Source organism: Agelaius phoeniceus, chromosome 8, assembly GCF_051311805.1.
Source record: "Agelaius phoeniceus isolate bAgePho1 chromosome 8, bAgePho1.hap1, whole genome shotgun sequence".
NCBI classification, from domain to species: domain Eukaryota; kingdom Metazoa; phylum Chordata; class Aves; order Passeriformes; family Icteridae; genus Agelaius; species Agelaius phoeniceus.
In genome coordinates, this window is record NC_135272.1 from 36,937,957 (window position 1) to 36,956,656 (window position 18,700).

At 40.6% G+C, this 18,700-nt stretch overlaps 1 protein-coding gene across 3 annotated transcripts in view; it reads left to right on the forward strand.

Annotated features, from left to right (window-relative positions):
• The window catches only part of MIER1 (MIER1 transcriptional regulator), a 41,826-nt gene extending 23,290 nt beyond the window's left edge, over window positions 1-18,536 (forward strand). For all 3 annotated transcript variants that reach the window (XM_077182647.1, XM_054638554.2, XM_054638551.2), the window contains 9 exons: window positions 963-1,095; window positions 2,610-2,674; window positions 2,993-3,065; window positions 4,659-4,810; window positions 5,484-5,565; window positions 9,998-10,092; window positions 11,447-11,574; window positions 14,149-14,285; window positions 15,604-18,536. In XM_077182647.1, coding sequence (XP_077038762.1) covers window positions 963-1,095; window positions 2,610-2,674; window positions 2,993-3,065; window positions 4,659-4,810; window positions 5,484-5,565; window positions 9,998-10,092; window positions 11,447-11,574; window positions 14,149-14,285; window positions 15,604-15,929 — 1,191 coding nt within the window. In that variant the 3' untranslated portion in view covers window positions 15,930-18,536. The remainder of the gene's footprint in view (window positions 1-962; window positions 1,096-2,609; window positions 2,675-2,992; window positions 3,066-4,658; window positions 4,811-5,483; window positions 5,566-9,997; window positions 10,093-11,446; window positions 11,575-14,148; window positions 14,286-15,603) is intronic.
• The last annotated feature ends 164 nt before the right edge of the window (window positions 18,537-18,700 follow it).

Below are 18,700 nucleotides of genomic sequence, written 5' to 3' on the forward strand. Positions count from 1 at the left end.
TGGAGTGCACAGCCCCGTGTGCCCAGCACAGAGCACCAAATGTACAACAGCAGGCTTGGGAGCACAGAAATCCAGGAAAAAGATATTTATCATTTTCATTTTCTCTGCTTGTAATAATTCCTGTAGTTGTGGTGGTTTGTCTGCAAATAAAGGAATTTATTCTGATTTTTGGCTCAATGTACTGAGCCAACCCTGCTGTTCCTGTGGGGTTGAACCACTCAATTCACATGGATTTTTATGGCAGGTACCATTTCCATCTAAATCCCTCCCCTTTTTATTGACAATTCATGAGAAAGGATTTCAAAGACCAAAAGTAAAATTTCATTGAAATTAAATTCAATAAAAACCATGAGGACTAAAAAAAGCAAAGATTCAGGTTTCCTTTGGGTCCATATTTCTGATTTGTTACAGTCTGGCATTGATCTCCTTAAAAACAACCTCAGAGTATGTTCACACATTAAAATGTTACTAATGAAGGAATAAAGGAGTTTATTCTAATAAAGGAATTTATTTCTATTTTTGGTCTTGGCTCAATGTCCTGAGCCAATCCTGCTGTTCCTGTGAGGTTGAACCACCCAATTCACATGGATTTTTATGGCAGCTACCATTTCCATCTAAATCCCTCCCCTTTTTATTGCAAATTCACAAGAAAGGGTTTTGGAGATCAAATTAAAATTTCATTGAAACTAAATTCAATAAAAACCTCATGAATTAAAAAAAGCAAAGATTTAAGTTTTATCTACTTAAAAAACAACCTCAAAATGTGTTCACACCATAAGAAGTTACATTTGTGGTGGCTCAGCCTGGACATGCCACAAATAAAGCAGATTTGGGATTAATCTATTGACAATCCTGGCAAGAATATTTAAAAATCTGCTTCAAAATCGGATTTTTCGCTGCCAGAGATAAGTGAGGTGCTGCTGATTTTTCCCCTCATTGATTTTTCTTTGCTTTTGTGGCAGGAGGAGACCATCAAGGACTCCTCAGGGCAGGAAGATGAGACCCAGTCCTCCAACGATGACCCAGCCCCATCTGTGGCTTCCCAAGACCCCCAGGAAATCATTCGCCCTCGGCGCTGTAAATATTTTGATACCAGTAAGTCCAGTTGAATCAGCCCCAAAATCCCAGTATCCTGTGCCAGAAATGCATTTTGAGCCCTGAAAATATTGAGATTTCATGAGAATCATGCTCAAAACAAAGGAGGAAAGTTCTGGTTTTAGCTGAGGGCTGGAGCTGCTCTGCTGGCTCTGTGGAAGGACAGGAAATAATCTCTGATTTTACAAGAAAGGAGGAGGTTTGGGGAAATTGGATAATTGAAATTGAAATTTGACATTTTACAGGTTAAAATTAATTGATGTGCTCTGGTTATTTGCCAAAGCCTGGGCTCTGTCCTCATCCAAAGGAGCTCAGAGTCCACCTGAAGGGAAGAATCAACTGAAATTTCCTTCAAATAAAACACAAATTTCCTCAGAAACAGAAAAGCAGTAAAATCTGGGAAAGGCAAGAATTGTTAACCCTGAAATAGTGGAAGGGGGAGGTCACAAAGAAGAAAATTTGCTTCAAGAATTCCAGTTTTGATTCTGTTGCCAGCACTGAGCTGATCATTTCCATTCTTATTTTGTTTACAAATGGATTTTGCATCCCCTGAACTCTGATTTCCCTGGAATCTCCCCTGATGGGATCTGACCCTTTTGGGCTGCTTGGGACAGCAGATATTTTATCTTTCTTCAATAAAAATGGCTGCTGTTCTTTGAATTCCTCCTGCTCTGTGTTTGAACAAATAAAAGGTTCCTCACCATACCTTACACTGGATAATTATTAGTTAGAAATGCAATTATTAATTTGTGGTTTATTTAAATCCAAAATTGCCAAGGAACCTTTCCATTTAAATGAACAATTGCCAAGTGTGTAGCTGGGCAGAAGATTGCAAATCTCTTCAATAAATTCCTATTTTTAAGCACAGAATTAACTTAATTCAAGTGTATTGCATTAGGTTTGGAGGTTTCTACAGCTTTCAGCTGTCTATAAAATGTCATTTAATGTATAGATGATTTCAATGCTGCTGTATCCCATCCTGTACAGAAACCAGCACCTTGGGAAAGGCAGCTGGCCTATACCATAAAGAGCTTTACATCCCTGCCAGTCCTTAGCCCAAATAATCTCCTGGAAGTGTTGCTGGGCATCCCAGGCTCCTAAATCCCAGGAGGAAACACTCCCAAATTTCTCCCACCTTCTGCTGAGATCTACCTGAAATTCCCTGGAAAAGAACAGCAGCAACTAAGCCAGGAGCTGATGGAAAAGGGCTTGAAACCCACAAAAATATTCCCACAAATTTAGAATAAACTTGGATGGGATCCTTCAAAGCCAAGGGAAAAGAAATGTGAATTTAGTAACAAAATTTAGGGGTGTTTTTATTTATGTCTTAATTTCTCAGAGCCTGGCTTGTATCTTAATCCAGATCTGGGTGGGTCATTTTTTAATCTTGTCACTGCTGAGCCACGAGTGTTATCCCCAAAAGTGTCCCTGAGATAAGGAGGGAGCAGGGCTGGGCTGCTGGGCTCTGCCTGCCCTGCTCCTCTGGCCTCAGATGTCTGTGAAATTCCTTGCAGATAGTGAAATAGAGGAGGAATCTGAAGAAGATGAAGATTATATTCCCTCAGAAGACTGGAAAAAGGTAAATATTCAGCCCACATTTCATGAATAATTAATTCATCTGTTACTGGGTAACTCTGAGCTCTGTGGAGCACCTAAATCCTCTGCAGATTTTCCCCATAAATAGAAGAGTTTTGGTAATGAGAAGTCTTTAAATCCTCCCCAAGCAGTCAAAAATCCATTTCCATATAGCTGCCTTCCATTTTGAACCTGTTAATTGTGGGTTTAGATTTTAAACAAAGAAAGTTTCAAGAGGGGAAGATAAAAGATGTGGTTATGCTCCTGTTTGCTAACAAAAAAATCTCAGGGGGGCTTCACTTCTTCTTTTTCTTCCAATCAGGAAATCATGGTGGGCTCTATGTTCCAAGCTGAAATTCCAGCTGGCACCTGCAAATACAAAGAGAATGAAAAAGGTGAGATTTGACCATTTATTGCTGCTTGGGATCCATGTCTGATTAGGAGAATGAAAAGACTGGATTGATGTCATGTGTCTTAATAAATGAGTGACAATTAGAGCCACCATCATCAAATTCGAGCTCATCCTGTGCTTCAGCAGAGCTGGAGGAAGAGGAAAAGGAGGATTTCATTCTTGGCCTGGTGCCTCTTGGACCCTTGGATTCTGATTTAGTGATCCACACAAGCTGCAAGCTCTTCACTTATGGATTTCTTTTATGTGAGATGAAACAGCTAATGGAGAAATTGCACTGCTGGACCTGGATTATCACTGTCAAGAGGGCAAAATGGTACCAGCAGCTTTGCTTTTCACATTTTGTACCTCTTCAATCAGGAAGAAGAAGTTCTGCTCTTGTGGATTTTTTTTCCCATCAATTTTTCCCCTCATCCCAAGCAGAGGCTTTTGCTGGATGCTGTCAGGAAAGGCAGATCCAGTTTAAACCCAGCTGGGAGCAGAAAAAGGAAATTTTCCTGCTCATTCAGCCCATTGCTAAGGATTTGCTCACACTGCAGGTCAATGAGAATGGATTTCTTTGTAGAATTTAACTTCTAAATAACCACCACAAAGCCTGGAGCCCTCCCAGAACCCAAGTTTGGGCTCAGTTCTCTCATTGCCCAGGGAGGTTTGGATTCCCCTGGGTCCCTGGGGATCCCAGGCCAGGCTGGACAGGGCTTGGAGCACCCTGGGACAGTGGAGCTCCCTCCTCCCAGGGGAATCCATGGAATTGGATGGTTTTAAGGTCCCTTTCAACCCAAACCATTCCAGGATTCTCTGAGGGTTCCTAGAACTCTTCATTTTTCTTGAATGAGCAGCCAAACATCAGCAGAGTGGGAACCTCTGGAACAAAAACCCAGGAAACTCCTGGGAGCTGTTCCCAAAGTGTGTCCTGGGTGAAGTGAAGCTGCTTTCTTTGCAAGCCATTTCATGATTTCTTTACCACCTCTGGGGTTTTATTGATATTTATTTCCATCATAAATGACTTTTTCCAAGTAGAGATTGATCTCTGAGCTTCCCCACACCTCCCTCCCTGTGCTTTCCCAAGCTTTCCTCTTGGAATCAGGGCTCAAATTCCTTCCTTGCTGCTCTTCCTCAGGTTGTTGGAGCCCACAGACAAGGTCTGGATATTTTCCTACTTTAATAGCCAGAATTTCACTTTATTTTGCTGCAGTCCAAAGCTTGGCTCTTCCACAATAAAACTCTTCCAAAATAATCAGGGGATATCTCACTTGGCCCACATTTCTCCGTTAAATTCAGTTTACTGTGGCTTCCCTGCTGCCAAACTCCTGTGAAAGCTCTGGAAAAGGTGCAGATTAAAATTCTGGAGTTGCAGGATGAGTTCTATAATCCAGAACCCAGATCATGCCAGGATTTGAAGGCAAAGTCCAAAACCCAGGTTATTTGGATCTCTGCATCCGTGAGGTTTTACTGATTCCCACATTAATGGTGCCCCCGTGATCTCCCAAGGCTGATCAGAGACAATAATTACCTTTATAATTATTTCATTGTATTCAAATGATGTCATTTTCTTGTGCTCTCCCTGGGGTTTGTCCAGTGTATGAAAATGATGACCAGCTGCTCTGGAATCCTGACTTTTTACCAGAGGATAAAGTCATAGAGTTCCTCAACGAAGCCTCGAGGCGCACGGGAGAGGAGAAGGGCCTGGATGCAATTCCTGAGGGCTCCCACATTAAAGACAATGAGCAGGTATAAAAAAATAAATATGCAGTTTATTTTCTAGAATTAATCATCTTTTTATTTCACTTTACTCCCTAGAGGTAAAATTGGGTTTGAAGTTTTATTGTTCCTTCTGGAAATAGAAATCGATGAGGATTTTACCTCTCAGAGAATATTAAACTGTCAACTTGGGCTTAATGTTGCTTTATGTAAAATAAATATATCATAGAAAATAAATAGAATATTTTATATATATATATATTTAAATCTGTATGAATTAATTCTCTCAGGTACAGAATTTTTCAATGATGAAATTCTCTATGAATGAACACTTAATTATTTTTCTTCATACCAAAAAAAAACCCCTTCATCAATTTTCCAAATGTGTGTAAGTGGATGAAAAAGCTTCAAAAAAAACCCCTCCATCAATTTTCCAAATGTGTGTAAGTGGATGAAAAAGCTTCAAAAAACACCCTCCATCAATTTTCCAAATGTGTGTAGTGGATGAAAAAGTCGCAGTGCTGTGCTTGGGCATTTTCTTGGTTCTGTAAGTAGGGATTTGGAATTGTAGGCACAGTAAATACATCTCAGTTCCACCGTGCTGATTCCAAGGGTTCATTTTTAATCGGAGGAGCTGTCAGGGTGTCAGCCCCAGCAGGGTGGGGCTGGCTCTGCAGTGCTGTGTGCCCTTTCCTCCCTGCAGGCCCTCTATGAGCTGGTGAAGTGCAATTTTGACACGGAGGAATCCTTACGGAGGCTGAGGTTCAATGTCAAAGCAGCCAGAGGTGAGTTTGTTCCTCAATTCCCATGGATTTCCCACCCAGACTGCTGCCAGCAGGCTCCCAAGGATGGGTTAATCTTCATTTCAGTGCATCTCTCATTGTTCTCTGGGAAAATGGAATTAGCAGATGTGGAAATGCCCTTCCTGGCCATATTTAATGCAAAGAGCTGGGATTTCAGCTCCCACTTCAAATTGGAAATTACTCCTTGACAGCTCAGCTGGGTGTTTTTTAGGTATTTTATGGTGCTCTTCTAGACCTTGCAGTCATCAAAGTGAATGCAACAAACATGAGATATGAATTCATTCTAAATAAAGGAGCAAATAAGCCTTTTATTTTACAAAAATAACATTAAAAATCCTGCTATGTAAAATGAATTCATTCTAAATAAAGAAGTAAATTATTTTTTTTGTTTTACAGAGTGTAGCATTAAAAACCCTGGTACATAAAATGAATTAATTTTAAATAAAGGAGCAAATTAATTTTTTATTTTACAGAGTGTAGCATTAAAAACCCTGATACATAAAATGAAATAATCCTAAATAAAGGAGCAAATAAACCTCTTCTTTTACAAAGTATAGCATTACAAACCCTGCTAGATAAAATGAAATAAGTCTTAATAAAGGAGCAAATTAACTTTTATTTTACAAAATATAACATTACAAATCCTGCTAGATAAAATGAAATTATTCCAAATAAAGGTGTAAATTAATTTTTTATTTTACAGAGTGTAGCATCTAAAACCCTGATGTGTAAAATGAAATAATTCTCAATAAAGGAGCAAATAAACCTTTTATTTTACAAAGTATAACATTACAAACCATACATAAAATGAGTTAATTCTTATTAAAGGAGAAAATTAATCTTTTTATTTTACAGAGTGTAGCACTTAAAACCCTGATACATAATTGAATTCATCCTAAATAAAGGAGCAAATAAACCTTTGATTTTACAAAAATAACATTACAAATCCTGCTACATAAAATGAATTAATTCTAAATAAAAGAGGAAAATAAACCTTTGATTTTACAAAGTATAAGGTTAAAAACCCTGATACGTAAAATTAAATAATTCTAAATAAAGGAGAAAATAAACCTTTGATTTTACAAAGTATAACATTACAAACCATACATAAAATGAGTTACTTCTAAATAAAGGAGAAAATTAATTTTTTATTTTACAGAGTGTAGCATTAAAACCCTGATACATAAACTAAACTAATTTTAAATAAAGGAGAAAACTAATTTTTTATTTTATGAAGTGTAGCATTTAAAACCCTAATACATAAAATTAAATAATCCTAAATAAAGGAGCAAATTAACCTTTGATTTTACAAAAATAACATTACAAATCCTGCTACATAAAATGAATTCGTTCTAAATAAAGGAGAAAATAAACCTTTGAGTTTACAAAGTATAAGGTTAAAAACCCTGATACATAAAATGAAATAATTCTAAACAAAGGAGCAAATAAATCTTTTATTTTACAAAGTATAACATTACAAACCCTGCTACATAAAATGAGTTAATTCGAAATAAAGGAGAAAATTATTTTTTTATTTGACAGAGTGTAGCACTTAAAACCCTAATACAGAAAATGAAATAATCCTAAATAAAGGAGCAAATTAACCTTTGATTTTACAAAAATAACATTACAAATCCTGCTACATAAAATGAAATAATCCTAAATAAAGGAGAAAATAAACCTTTGATTTTACAAAGTATAACATTACAAACCATACATAAAATGTGTTAATTCTAAATAAAGGAGAAAATTAATATTTTATTTGACAGAGTGTAGCATTAAAACCCTGATACATAAAATGAATTAATTCTAAATAAAGGAGCAAATTAACCTTTGATTTTACAAAAATAACATTACAAATCCTGCTACATAAAATGAATTCATTCTAAATAAAGGAGAAAATAAACCTTTGATTTTACAAAGTATAAGGTTAAAAACCCTGATATGTAAAATGAAATAATTCTAAATAAAGGAGCAAATAAACCTTTTATTTTACAAAGTATAACATTACAAACCCTGCTACATAAAATGAGTTAATTCTAAATAAAGGAGAAAATTATTTTTTTATTTTACAGAGTGTAGCACTTAAAACCCTAATACATAAAATTAAATAATCCTAAATAAAGGAGCAAATTAACCTTTGATTTTACAAAATATAACATTAAAAATCCTGATACGTAAAATGAAATAATCCTAAATAAAGGAGAAAATAAACCTTTGATTTTACAAAGTATAACATTACAAACCATACATAAAATGAGTTAATTCGAAATAAAGGAGAAAATTATTTTTTTATTTTACAGAGTGTAGCATTAAAACCCTGATACATAAACTAAACTAATTTTAAATAAAGGAGAAAACTAATTTTTTATTTTATGAAGTGTAGCATTTAAAACCCTAATACATAAAATTAAATAATCCTAAATAAAGGAGCAAATTAACCTTTGATTTTACAGAGTATAACATTACAAACACTGCTACATAAAATGAGTTAATTCGAAATAAAGGAGAAAATTATTTTTTTATTTTACAGAGTGTAGCACTTAAAACCCTGATACATAAAATGAATTCATTTTAAATAAAGGAGAAATTTTTTTTTTATTTGACAGAGTGTAGCACTTAAAACCCTAATGCATAAAATGAAATAATCCTAAATAAAGGATTTTGATTTTACAAAAATAACATTACAAATCCTGCTACATAAAATGAATTCATTCTAAATAAAGGAGCAAATAAACCTTTGATTTTACAAAGTATAACATTACAAACCCTGCTACATAAAATGAGTTAATTCTAAATAAAGGAGGAAATAAACCTTTGATTTTACAGAGTATAACATTACAAACCCTGCTACATAAAATGAGTTAATTCTAAATAAAGGAGAAAATTAATATTTTATTTTGCAGAGTGTAGCACTTAAAACCCTGATACATAAAATGAAATAATCCTAAATAAAGGATTTTGATTTTGATTTTACAAAAATAACATTACAAATCCTGCTACATAAAATGAATTCATTCTAAATAAAAGAGGAAAATAAACCTTTGATTTTACATAGTATAACATTACAAACCATACATAAAATGTGTTAATTCGAAATAAAGGAGAAAATTAATATTTTATTTTACAGAGTGTAGCATTAAAACCCTAATACATAAAATGAAATAATCCTAAATAAAGGAGCAAATTAACCTTTGATTTTACAAAAATAACATTACAAATCCTGCTACATAAAATGAATTCATTCTAAATAAAGGAGAAAATAAACCTTTTATTTTACAAAGTATAAAGTTAAAAACCCTGATACGTAAAATTAAATAATTCTAAATAAAGGAGCAAATATACCCTTTATTTTGCAAAGTATAAGATTACAAACACTGCTACATAAAATGAGTTAATTCTAAATAAAGGAGAAAATTATTTTTTTATTTTACAGAGTGTAGCATTAAAACCCTGAAACATAAAATGAATTCATTTTAAATAAAGGAGAATTTTTTTTTTTATTTGACAGAGTGTAGCACTTAAAACCCTAATGCATAAAATGAAATAATCCTAAATAAAGGATTTTGATTTTACAAAAATAACATTACAAATCCTGCTACATAAAATGAATTCATTCTAAATAAAGGAGCAAATAAACCTTTTATTTTACAGAGTATAACATTACAAACGCTGCTACATAAAATGAGTTAATTCTAAATAAAGGAGAAAATTATTTTTTTATTTTACAGAGTGTAGCATTAAAACCCTGAAACATAAAATGAATTCATTTTAAATAAAGGAGAATTTTTTTTTTTATTTGACAGAGTGTAGCACTTAAAACCCTAATACATAAAATGAAATAATCCTAAATAAAGGAGCAAATTAACCTTTGATTTTACGAAAATAACATTACAAATCTTGATATGTAAAATGAAAGAATCCTAAATAAAGGAGCAAAATAACTTTACTTTATACATCCAGTGAAATAATTCTCCCAAAAGGGTGAAATCAACCTTGATTTTACAGAGCAGCCATGAAAGGTCCTGAGGGTGCAGGGAGCCCTGAGCCCTGCCTGTGCACACTCAGACTGTGGAGCTCAGCCTCCAGACCTCTCCTGGGCACATCACAGGGCAGCAAGGGTCCAGGAAATCCAATAAATCCATTTGATTTACTCTGACCTGAAGGATCAATGAGGCCAGAAAAGATTTTTATTTATAGACTCCCTACAAACCAGCTCCTCCCATTTCCCAATCTTGTCCTTCAAAGGGAGAATTCCCATTTTTGTACCAAAAAGCGAAATTCCTGGGCTGGTTCCTATGGAATCAGCAGCTGGAGAAAGGACCCAGATCTTTTCTGTCACTTCAGTTGCCTTTTAGTGGCTTTTTCAATTAATTCTTTTCTTTATTGCTTGTTATTTTTGATTTTCCTGTAGAAGAATTATCTGTTTGGACAGAAGAAGAATGCAGGAACTTTGAGCAAGGGCTGAAAGTCTATGGCAAGGATTTCCATGTGATTCAGGCAAATAAGGTAAATTTGAAGTGCAATTCTCAATTTTTACATTTTCAAACAAAGTAATTATGAATAAATTTTGTCCTTCATAAAGAAATGGACAAAATTATTTCATTTTTGCTGTTGAATCACAGAATCCTGGAATGGTTTGGGTTGGAAGGGACCTTAAAGATCCCATGGGCAGAGACACTTCCACTATCCCAGCTTGCTCCAACCTGGCTTTGGACCCTTCCAGGGATGGATCCAGGCAGGAATCTTTTCCTCCTCAATATTTTCCCAATATTTACATCCAAACTGGTTTCTCAAAGCCCAGAATTTGTAGTGGAAGTGCAGAAATCCTGCAAAAATCCTGTGGGAAGAGCTGCTTCCCTGGAGCCTGGCCCTACCCACCCTTGGAATTCATTTTCTTTCTTTCTTTCGTTCTTTTGTTCTCTCTTTCTTTCTCTCTCTTTCTCTCTTTCTCTCTTTCTTTCTCTCTCTTTCTCTCTTTCTTTCTTTCTCTTTCTTTCTTTTTTCTTTTCTTTCTTTCTTTCTTTCTTTCTTTCTTTCTTTCTTTCTTTCTTTCTTTCTTTCCTTGGTTCTTTCTTTCGTTCTCTCTTTCTCTCTTTCTCTCTCTCTTTCTCTCTTTATTTCTCTTTCTTTCTTTTTTCTTTTCTTTCTTTCTTTCTTTTTGTCTTTCTTTCTTTCATTCTCTCTTTCTTTGTTTCTTTCTTTTGTTTTTCTTTCTCTTTCTTTCTTTTTTTCTTTCTCTCTCTCTTTCTCTTTCTCTCTCTCTTTCTTTCTCTCTTTTTTCTTTCTCTTTCTTTTTTCTTTTCTTTCTTTCTTTCTTTTTTCTTTCTTCTTTCTTTCTCTCTTTCTTTCTTTCTTTCTTTCTTTCTTTCTTTCTTTCTTTCTTTCTTTCTCTCTTTCTTTCTTCTTTCTTTTTCTTTCTTCTTTCTTTCTTTCTCTCTCTTTCTCTCTTTTTTCTTTCTTTTTCTTTTTCTTTCTTTTTCTTTCTTTCTTTCTTTCTTTCTTTCTTTCTTTCTTTCTTTCTTTCTTTCTTTCTTTCTTTCTTTCTTTCTTTCTTTCTTTCTTTCTTTCTTTCTTTCTTTTTCTTTCTTCCTTTTCTTTTCCTTCCTTCCTTCCTTCCTTCCTTCCTTCCTTCCTTCCTTCCTTCCTTCCTTCCTTCCTTCCTTCCTTCCTTCCTTCCTTCCTTCCTTCCTTCCTTCCTTCCTTCCTTCCTTCCTTCCTTCCTTCCTCCCTCCCTCCCTCCCTTCCTTCCTCCTTTTCCTTCCCTCCTCCCTTCCCCTAGAGCTGGAATTTGACATTTTTGCTAGCACTGCTGGATATTTCTGACCCAAACGTGACGCAGGCTGCCTGTGTGTGCCGGCAGGTGCGGACCCGCTCGGTGGGGGAGTGTGTGGCCTTTTATTACATGTGGAAGAAGTCGGAACGTTACGATTTCTTCGCTCAGCAGACCCGCTTTGGGAAGAAGAAATACAACCTGCACCCTGGGGTCACGTAAGATGTGCCTGATTTCATCATTTTTGGGGTTCAGTCTTTGTTTTGTCTTCCTCTCAGCTGAAAATTCAGGGGTTCAGAGCCAATTTGCAGCAGCAAAACAGCCAAAGTGTAAACCAAATGTCCCAAGTGTGTATAAATAATGTGTAAAGTGCATTTATTTGGGGTAAGGCCAGCACTTTGCACTGAGGAGCAATTTGAGTTTGAGTTCTGATAGGATTTGGTTGGTTTACTTTTGAAATGTTAATAGGTTTGTTTTTTTAATGCTTGTTTTAATTAAATAGATTTCCTACAAAAGCATGAATCCCAAGTTCCAGGTGGAATTTGTGGTGCATTGTTTGTCCATCATTCTGGCCAGCACAACACCAAATCCCAGGGGATTTTGGGAAGCTCCTTTCCCATTCCCATCCTTGCTGAGGAAAGAGGGAATGTATGAGCAGAGCTCCCAGCTTGTTCTGCTGCCCTTCATTCCAAAGCTCTGATCTGCCTGTCCCACTCTTTCCACTGCCTCCTGCCAAGCTTTTTTACTATTATTTTCATTCCTCATTTCTTCCTGGCTCCTCTCTTGATCCTTCTTTGGAATATTATTGTTCCTCCAAACATTTCAGGGCTCTGGGACACCCAGAGTTGCCATCAGGGACTTTGTGGGTGTTACAGAGAGTTTCTTACCTGGCAGGGACTGCCTGGCTCCCCCTCTCCTTCCATCTCTTGGTGGGTTTTTTCCCCCCTATTTTCCATTTCCCCCTGTTTTCCATTTTCCCCCTATTTTCCATTTTTCCTCTCTTTTCCATTTCCCCACATTTTCCCCTATTTTCCATTTTCCCCAAATGAGACATTTTTGAGTCTCTTCCTGCTATTGGGTGCAGCAGCAGGGTCATTAAGGACTGGACTTGTCTGTTCTTGAATGATTTTGCAGATAAATTCAGGGAATTCAGGGTAGAATTCCAGGATAATTACGTGTCAGGAGAAGTTTCTGGAGTTATTCCAGCCCTCCCACCACATCCAAGGGTTTCATCCACCAGCTCCCTTTGTTTCCATCTTCACCCTGCCCTGCACTGGAGCTCTGGAATAAATGGCACAGATGGGAATGTCTTGAACTCTGGAGTTTTTCACTTGCTTTTAGCTTGACCCCTTTGGGGGTTTTGTGCACAAATGGGATTTATTTTTACTGGAATGGTTTAGTGCCTGCAGGGATCACCTTGGAAGCACTGAAAGGATTTGGAATCATGGAATGGTTTGGGTTGGGAGGGAGCTCAAAGCCCATGCAGTGGGCAGGGATGGGGGACAGGGGGCACTGCCAGGGAGCAGGGGCAGCCCCAGGGGAATCCCATCCCAGGGAGCAGTTCCTTCCCAAAATCCCATCCATCCCTGTCCTCTGCCAGTGGAAAACCTTGCCACAGCTGCAGGGTCTGCAGGAGCATCTCCAGCCTGTCCCAGCTGTGTGTCTGTCTGTCTGTCCTGCAGGGATTCCATGGATCCTGTCCCAGCTGTGTGTCTGTCTGTCTGTCTGTCCCGCAGGGATTCCATGGATCCTGTCCCAGCTGTGTGTCTGTCTGTCTGTCTGTCCCGCAGGGATTCCATGGATCCTGTCCCAGCTGTGTGTCTGTCTGTCTGTCTGTCCCACAGGGATTCCATGGATCCTGTCCCAGCTGTGTGTCTGTCTGTCTGTCTGTCCTGCAGGGATTCCATGGATCCTGTCCCAGCTGTGTGTCTGTCTGTCTGTCCTGAAGGGATTCCATGGATCCTGTCCCAGCTGTGTGTCTGTCTGTCTGTCCCGCAGGGATTCCATGGATCCTGTCCCAGCTGGGTGTCTGTCTGTCTGTCTGTCCCGCAGGGATTCCATGGATCCTGTCCCAGCTGTGTGTCTGTCTGTCTGTCTGTCCTGCAGGGATTCCATGGATCCTGTCCCAGCTGTGTGTGTCTGTCTGTCTGTCTGTCCTGCAGGGATTCCATGGATCCTGTCCCAGCTGTGTGTCTGTCTGTCTGTCCTGCAGGGATTCCATGGATCCTGTCCCAGCTGTGTGTCTGTCTGTCTGTCTGTCCCGCAGGGATTCCATGGATCCTGTCCCAGCTGTGTGTCTGTCTGTCTGTCTGTCCTGAAGGGATTCCATGGATCCTGTCCCAGCTGTGTGTCTGTCTGTCTGTCCCGCAGGGATTCCATGGATCCTGTCCCAGCTGGGTGTCTGTCTGTCTGTCTGTCCCGCAGGGATTACATGGATCCTGTCCCAGCTGTGTGTCTGTCTGTCTGTCTGTCCCGCAGGGATTCCATGGATCCTGTCCCAGCTGTGTGTCTGTCTGTCTGTCCTGCAGGGATTCCATGGATCCTGTCCCAGCTGTCTGTCTGTCTGTCTGTCCTGCAGGGATTCCATGGATCCTGTCCCAGCTGTGTGTGTCTGTCTGTCTGTCTGTCCTGCAGGGATTCCATGGATCCTGTCCCAGCTGTGTGTCTGTCTGTCTGTCTGTCCCGCAGGGATTACATGGATCCTGTCCCAGCTGTGTGTCTGTCTGTCTGTCCCGCAGGGATGCCATGGATCCTGTCCCAGCTGTGTGTCTGTCTGTCTGTCTGTCCCGCAGGGATTACATGGACCGCCTCCTGGACGAGAGCGAGAGCGCCGCCTCCAGCCGGGCCCCGTCGCCGCCGCCCACGGCCTCCAACAGCAGCACCAGCCAGTCCGAGAGGGACGAGAGCGCCTCCGGCAGCGCCCCCAACGGTGAGAGGGCCCGGCTGCCCCCGGCACGGCCATCCCGGGCTGCTGTGGGCCTGCAGGGCCCATCCCTGCCCTGCCAGGCACTCCTGCCACCATCCCGGGCTGCTGTGGGCCTGCAGGGCCCATCCCTGCCCTGCCAGGCACTCCTGCCACCATCCCGGGCTGCTCTGGGCCTGCAGAGCCCATCCTGCCCTGCCAGGCACTCCTGCCACCATCCCGGGCTGCTCTGGCCCTGCAGAGCCCATCCCTGCCCTGCCAGGGACACTTCCCACCATCCCGGGCTGCTGTGGCCCTGCAGAGCCCATCCCTGCCCTGCCAGGGACTCCTGCCTCCATCCCGGGGTGCCCCAAGCCAGCCTCGGGCACTGCAGGCATGGAGCAGCCCCAGCTTCTCTGGCAGTTCCATCCCAGCCCCTCCCCACCCTCCCAGGCTGCTCCTGTTCCTCTCCCCCCATGTCCCATCTGTCCCTGGCCATTCCCTGTGTCCTGTCCCTCCATGCCTTGTCCCAAGTCACTCTCCTGGAGCCCCCTTTATGCCCAGGAAATGGCTCTGAGCTCTCCCAAAGCCTCCTCTTCTCCAGGTGAGCACCCCCAGAGACAAGCAGCCCATTTCAAGTTCAAACTGGTTTTTAAAGACCCCTCCATGTTTGCATTTGGGCAGGGGCCTTGTCTAGGAGATAAATCCCCCCTGGAATTTCCTGTGAACTGGGGTTTGTGAGTTCCTGTGTGCCCTGTGCCGTGCAGAGGTGGAGCTCCAGTGCTGTGGGGAGTCCTGAGCTGGGCCCTGGGGAGCTCCAGGAGCTGCTCTGAGGGCTGGGAAGGGGGCTGGGAATGGGACAGGAGCCAGGGAGGAGAGCTGGGCTGAGGGAGGAGCTGGGGACTCACTCAGAGCCTGGAAATCTCCTGGAAGAGTGCCCAGGTGAGCAGAGCCCACCTGCAGCCCCTGCATCCTGGGATTCCAGGACATCTCTGTTCCTTTGAACCATTTCCATGAACTCCCTGTGTCAATTGTGTGCACATCAGTCACACAGTGAGGAGAAGGAGAAAACCACTGGATTTTTAATGAATTTTGAGTTCAAACTCTGCTTTCCTGAGCCAGCCTAGGTGAGGAGAGCCCAGGTGGGGCCCTGGGATTCCAGGACATTCTCTGTTCCTTTGAATCACTTCCCTGTGCCTTTTGTATGCACATCAGTCACACAGTGAGGAGAAGGAGAAAACCACTGGATTTTTAATGAATTTTGAGTTCAAACTCTGCTTTCCTGAGGCAGCCCAGGCAGCTGTGTGCTGCTGAGCCTTGCTGAAGGGGTTTCTCTCCCACCCAGGTGTCTCTGCCAACGGCCCAGGGGAGGTGCCAGGGAAGGAGGAGGCGAAGCTGGAGGGGCTGCACGTCAATGGACCCTGCAGTGGGAAGAAAACCCCGCACCCAGAGCTGGACACAAACGGCTTTGAACCCGAAAACCTCCCCAGTGACCCCAAACTGGCTCACCCAGCCTCGAGGAACGAGCCTGAGCTGGAGGAAAAGAGCGAGAGACCTCTGAAAAGAAGAAGAATTAACAGCAATGGGAAGGAGAGCCCGGGTGCTTCAGAGTTCTTCCAGGAAACAAACTCCCACGGGAAGCTGGAGGAGCTGGAAACTTTGGATGACTGAGTGCTGGGAGCTGATTTTATTCCTTGGAGTAAATTCTGGGTGTCTAAAATTTTCAGGGTTGATGGGTTACCTTCCAAAGTCCAGTTCCATAAACAATCTGAGATTTTTTTGTTTTGTTTCCTGAGACCTTCTAGTCGGCTCTAAAGATCCGATGATTTGGTTTTCTTCAGTGCTGAAAAGCAGCAGGAGAATATTGAATTTCTCAGAGCTGGCAGCTGCAGTTCTGGGATAAAAGGCTCTTAAATATTTAAGGAACAAAGCAGTGAGTTGCTGCAAAAATATTCCCAGTCTAATACATTAAAGAATGTGTTAATACAGCATTTAATGTATTAAACAACATTTAATCAGTGTACAAGTGAACAAAGCATTTGGGGCTTTGCAGGAAGTTAAATTAAAACAGGAAAAGCCAAGACAGAGCAGACACAGAGACTTCTACTCCTGCTGGAGAGAGGAAAATGTCATCCCATCATTAAGGAACCCTCATGAATCCTGAAAGTTATGAGCACAACTATTTTTATATATAGAAGTTTTAAAAGGTAAATAAATAAACCAGGTCAGGTTTGTCTATGTAAAATTGTTGACATCAATGATGTCTTTCCATATTCTTTATCTGGGCTAAAGAAATACATTCTGTATTTTTCCAGATTTCTTTGTAGCCTTTGAAAGATTTTTACAGTACTTATGTCTTGACTGAACTGTCCTTTCTTAAAACAAAAGCTTGTATAATTTTCTTACCTTGTACAGTTGGTAAACTTTTATGAGAGAGTTGATACCCTGAGTCTAATGTCAGCTTCCTTTTATTTTGCTGAAGTCTTTTCTAAAAAAAAAACCAACAAAAAAAAAACCCCAAACCAAATCAAACCAAATCAAACCAAACCAAACCAAACCAATGGAGTTAAAAATTAATCACCAACGTGTTAATTTTCTTCCCAGAAACTGGTAAATAATTAACATAAGAATGGTTAGGAGGCATTTGATTTTGGAAACGTGTTTTTTTTCTTGTTTTATGGCAGATAATGGTGTTTCAGTTTTTGTTAAGCATGCTGCTTGCATTGCACACATTTCCTTGCTTTCTTTCTCCCTTTGTTTGGAACTCAGAGAAATCTCCCAGCAGCCAAATTCTGGAGTTTACTGAACCTTCTGCAGGTTCAGCTGCTCCATCATCCCCTGGTTTGCTCCCAGCCTGTGCCCTGCCAGGCTGCAGTGAGGCTGGGCTGCCTGGGAATGCAGCTGGAATTCCTGAGCAGGAGCACCTGATGATCTCAAAGGTCTTTTCCAGCCTAGGAAACCCTGGCATTCTGTGTTGGTGCACAGGGACACGCTCACCTGGACCAGGGAGAGCAGGAATTTCACATTGAGTTAGGGAGAACTCATTCCAGTGTGAGAACCAAAAATTCCTCATGAATAAATGGCAATAGGGTGGTGCTCACCCTGCCAGCAGCACCACTGCAAAGTTGTGGGTGTAGGATTTACATCCAGCAATCAGGAACGTTTGAAATCCCAATTCACTTTGGTTTTGTTTGGTTGTTTTCTTCAGCCCAGCTCCACTTCTGCTCTGTTCAAATCCGGGATAAAATTGTTCAATTGTACCCCTGCTGACCCCGTGTCCTCCTCCTCCTCCTCCTCCCCACAGGTGTGCTGTTCATCCTTCACTGGTTATTTTCTCTGCAGGGTTATGCTCTTTATGGTTCCAGTTGAACTGAATGGTTTGAAATGGATGTTTCAACCCAAAGCCCAGTGCTGAGGGCTTGGGCTGATTTGGTTTCTTCTCCACTGAACTTCCCTTGGACTTTGTGATGAGGAATGAGCCAAGCCTTGGGATGAGGATGGGCTGTGGATGCAGAACCTTGGGGAAGGATCAGCTCTGCCTGCCAGCCCTGCTCCTGGAGAGCCTCTGGGTGAGGTTCATTAATTAAGGCCTGTGTTAATTAAGGAATGCAGTGATTAATGCCTGAGGCAGAGGTTGCTGTTAACTCTCCCCTCAAGGACGGTTCCACACAAGCAGAATCCTATTTTCAGTTTTATTTTGATGCTCTTTGTTTTCGGTTGCAAGTTGGAAATACTTCCCAAAAATCCATAGGAAAGTTTCCAAATGAATTGTCTCAGGCTCGTGTGTGAAATCCAGCACTGTGTATATTTTCAGGAATGTTGCTTTGTTTTTTATCTTTCCTTATTTTTTTTTTTTTGTGATACTTAGAAGAGACCTGACATTCCATAATCCACTATGTAATGCTCAGCTAGACTTTAAGAATATTTAATTCTAATTTACCTTTTGTTTATGCTGGTGTTTTATACAATACTTTGTTCATGTTTCAAACTGCAGCCACTGTAACTCGATAAGTCATTGCACTACTAAAGCTATTGAAAATCCTGGAAATCTGCTAACTTTGCTTTCATTTTCCAAGCCTTCTGTACAGTCCAGTCCAACAGGAAATCCTTGGGCTTCCCAAAGGGTTCAATGTGCTATAAATTCCCCCCCCACACACACACACACAAACCCCACAGATGAGTTGGATACATTTTTTCCACACAGTATTTTGCACTGTCGGTAATTCCCCTTCCCTGTCTGCAATTCTGGAAAAGCTTATTAAAATATTTTTAAACTTACTGTCTGTATCCAAAATTCCTGACTTTCCTTGCTCCAGAGGGGTGGAATATTCCCTCTCAGAGGATGGGAGAGCAGTGACTCTGTTACTCTGCACTGAAACCCATGGAAACAAAACCCATTTTTCTGCATCAGCTCCCAGCTGTTCCCTTCGTTCCCCATAATG